Source organism: Nuphar pumila, chromosome 4 (assembly GCF_984573655.1).
Source record: "Nuphar pumila chromosome 4, dmNupPumi1.hap1.1, whole genome shotgun sequence".
Classification (NCBI taxonomy): domain Eukaryota; kingdom Viridiplantae; phylum Streptophyta; class Magnoliopsida; order Nymphaeales; family Nymphaeaceae; genus Nuphar; species Nuphar pumila.
The window spans coordinates 108,187,841-108,190,208 of NC_143252.1; the positions used below are offsets into that span (position 1 = coordinate 108,187,841).

A 2,368-nucleotide genomic window follows, 5' to 3' on the forward strand; every position below is an offset into this window, starting at 1 on the left:
ATAGTAAATTCAAATAATACTTATCTGAATTTGCTAAGAGTTCAAGGACTTGAAATATTTAGAATCAACTTCATCAAAGTGCACAATGGGCAATGCATGCTTAATTCATGTCACAAGAAATAAGAACTCACAGCACCTCATATTTTGAATAGCAAAGAGAAAAGTTTAAACAGCACAAGTTGTGAGACATCCTACTGTATTATATACTTCTAACCAGAGAAGCTCATTCTTTATAATTAGAAAAAAGTAGGAAAGGAAAATAGTACAGAGATCAGAACCATCATACAATTCAGAGAAGTCCACCATCACAACGCTTTAATCAGAAAGTTTATAAGTTTAATTATTCAGCATTACATCACAGATAAACTTCATGATGCCCTAAAGAACAAAACATTCAAGAATGGCCTGAAAACATCACCATATTACGGACCAGGAGAGACACCATATCCCTGCCCTTCAGAAGATTGTTGCCCACTTCCAAATGACTGCTCCTCCTGCTGGTTAGGCTGCCATAACTGCTGCCATGGCTGCCCCGGCACGCCGTACTGCATTCCTCCAGGCCGTGGCTGCTGCTGGTAATAAACTGAAGGATCCACAATCGGCATTGCAGGCCTTCCGATCGTCACCGGCGAACCCATCTGTGGCGGGTAGTAGTAGGGAACGTCCGCAAACCCTGGCCTCGCTAAGCCCAGCCCCTCATCTTTGATCTCATCCCTCGGGACTATATCGACCAAGAAATCGAAAATGTCGGTCCTGGTGATGGCCGAAGCTATGTCGTTCTTTTGCAGAGTCCGGCGCTTGTTCTCCTCGGCGTGGAGCCACGACCGGATCGTCAATTCGAGGATGAAGAGCTCGCAGGCCTTGGCGAAGAGCACCGGAGCCTCCGCGGAGATCATGCGGACGTCTTCGTCGGCCTTCATGATCTTCTTGATGCGGGCGAGGGGGAGCTGGTGATTCTTGAAGTCGGTCACCTGCTCGATCTCCTGACGTTGGTAGCTCCAGAATAGCTGGAGCTGCTGCTGCTGCTGCTGAAGGAGGTGGTGGAAGGTTTGCTGGCCCACCATTTGTGGCTGCTGAACGCCTTGTGGGTATCCTTGAGCTTGCTGTTGGCTATCCATCTGAAACAGGGGAGTGAATAACAGCTCTTGGTTCTCAACAAGTTGGTGATCTAGAACACCGAACTGGTGGTTTTGATTATCGAGAAGAAGAATAATTGGGCTCGAAATTTGTCTAAGTTATGGAGGAGAACAAGAGAATTCAGTTTAGGAACGATGGTGATGTTATCTGAAAGATGGCTTTTTGTTAATATGCACGCAGCAGTTTTGTTGCTAGACAAACAAGAAAGAGAGAGCTCAAACTACAAAAGAATGCTGGGTTTTTTTATCCCAGATATGGGAATGTGGACAATTGCATGATGAGAAAATGGTCAAATTTCCAACTTCGGAGATCTGCAAAATGCAAGTGCAGATAAAATAAAGAGAATTATACAGAACAGAGTACTCTTTTCTTCTTTTTTACTGAACACTCAGATTGTTAAAATTGGTTTTCATAAAGGAAGAGATGCTCCAAGAGTCGTTAACATATATTTAGTAATACCAACATGGTAATTTTGGTGAACCAGAAAGAATAAGAAGAAGAATAGAACAGTAAGGAAATAAATGGGTTCAGTTCAGAATATGGTTACCAGATTCATGGGATTCAAAACGAAGAAGTGGCAAAGTTGATTAAAAATAGAGGGAGAGATTTCTTCTTCGGAGCCCAGAGAAGTGGAAGATGATGTTCCTAAGCTTCTAAGTGTGGTGGTGTTGGGTGAAAGTTATGGAGATATTTTCTTATAAGCAGTGAAAGGTGGAGATGAAGGAAAGAACCCCACATCCCCCTAAACCTTATCCTTTACATCCCAAGTTTCGGGGTATCCTGAGTGATGAGGATGAGATTCTTTTTTCCTCTCCCTCATAGTTTACATGAGCATGCAGCTAAAAGAAACCACAGTAAAACCGGAGGCAGGAAACCAAAAAAGACAACCATCCTTCTTTTTCTTTGGCTTGTATTTTGTTATCCAACATCTAATCCAAACACGTTTCTGGACACCTGGCCACGTGGGTGGACTTTAAGGCATTTGAGTTGAAAGATGTTGCAAGTTCGATACCTTGAGAAGAAGGATCAGGTCCAACTGTGATTGCACACTTTTATTGTATTGGGCATTTGATCGCCCACCATCTGCTGACAGTATCCAAAAAAATGGTGAGTGATCAGGTACAGCAGCACAATTAAAAGTATTGCAATCATATTGCATTTGATCTCAATTCTTTTAGAAATTTATCTTTTGACGAAAAACTATCACAGGCAGGTAAAGAAGAATACTCAT

The 2,368-nt window shown here is 42.6% G+C and overlaps 1 protein-coding gene across 2 annotated transcripts; it reads right to left on the minus strand.

Moving 5' to 3' along the window:
- Positions 1-212: 212 nt before the first annotated feature.
- On the minus strand, positions 213-1,799 carry LOC149840478 (nuclear transcription factor Y subunit C-1-like). Of its 2 annotated transcripts, none has more exons than XM_090004450.1 (2): positions 1,685-1,799; positions 213-1,448 (listed from the first exon to the last, which is right to left on the minus strand). In XM_090004450.1, exon 2 carries the CDS (start codon positions 1,116-1,118, stop codon positions 423-425), a length of 696 nt encoding a protein of 231 aa, XP_089860576.1. In that variant the 5' UTR covers positions 1,119-1,448; positions 1,685-1,799; the 3' UTR covers positions 213-422. The 2 variants fall into 2 exon arrangements, with proteins under 2 accessions (XP_089860576.1, XP_089860575.1); XM_090004449.1 differs by having other exon boundaries at positions 213-1,118; positions 1,685-1,791.
- Between the last annotated feature and the right edge of the window lie 569 nt (positions 1,800-2,368).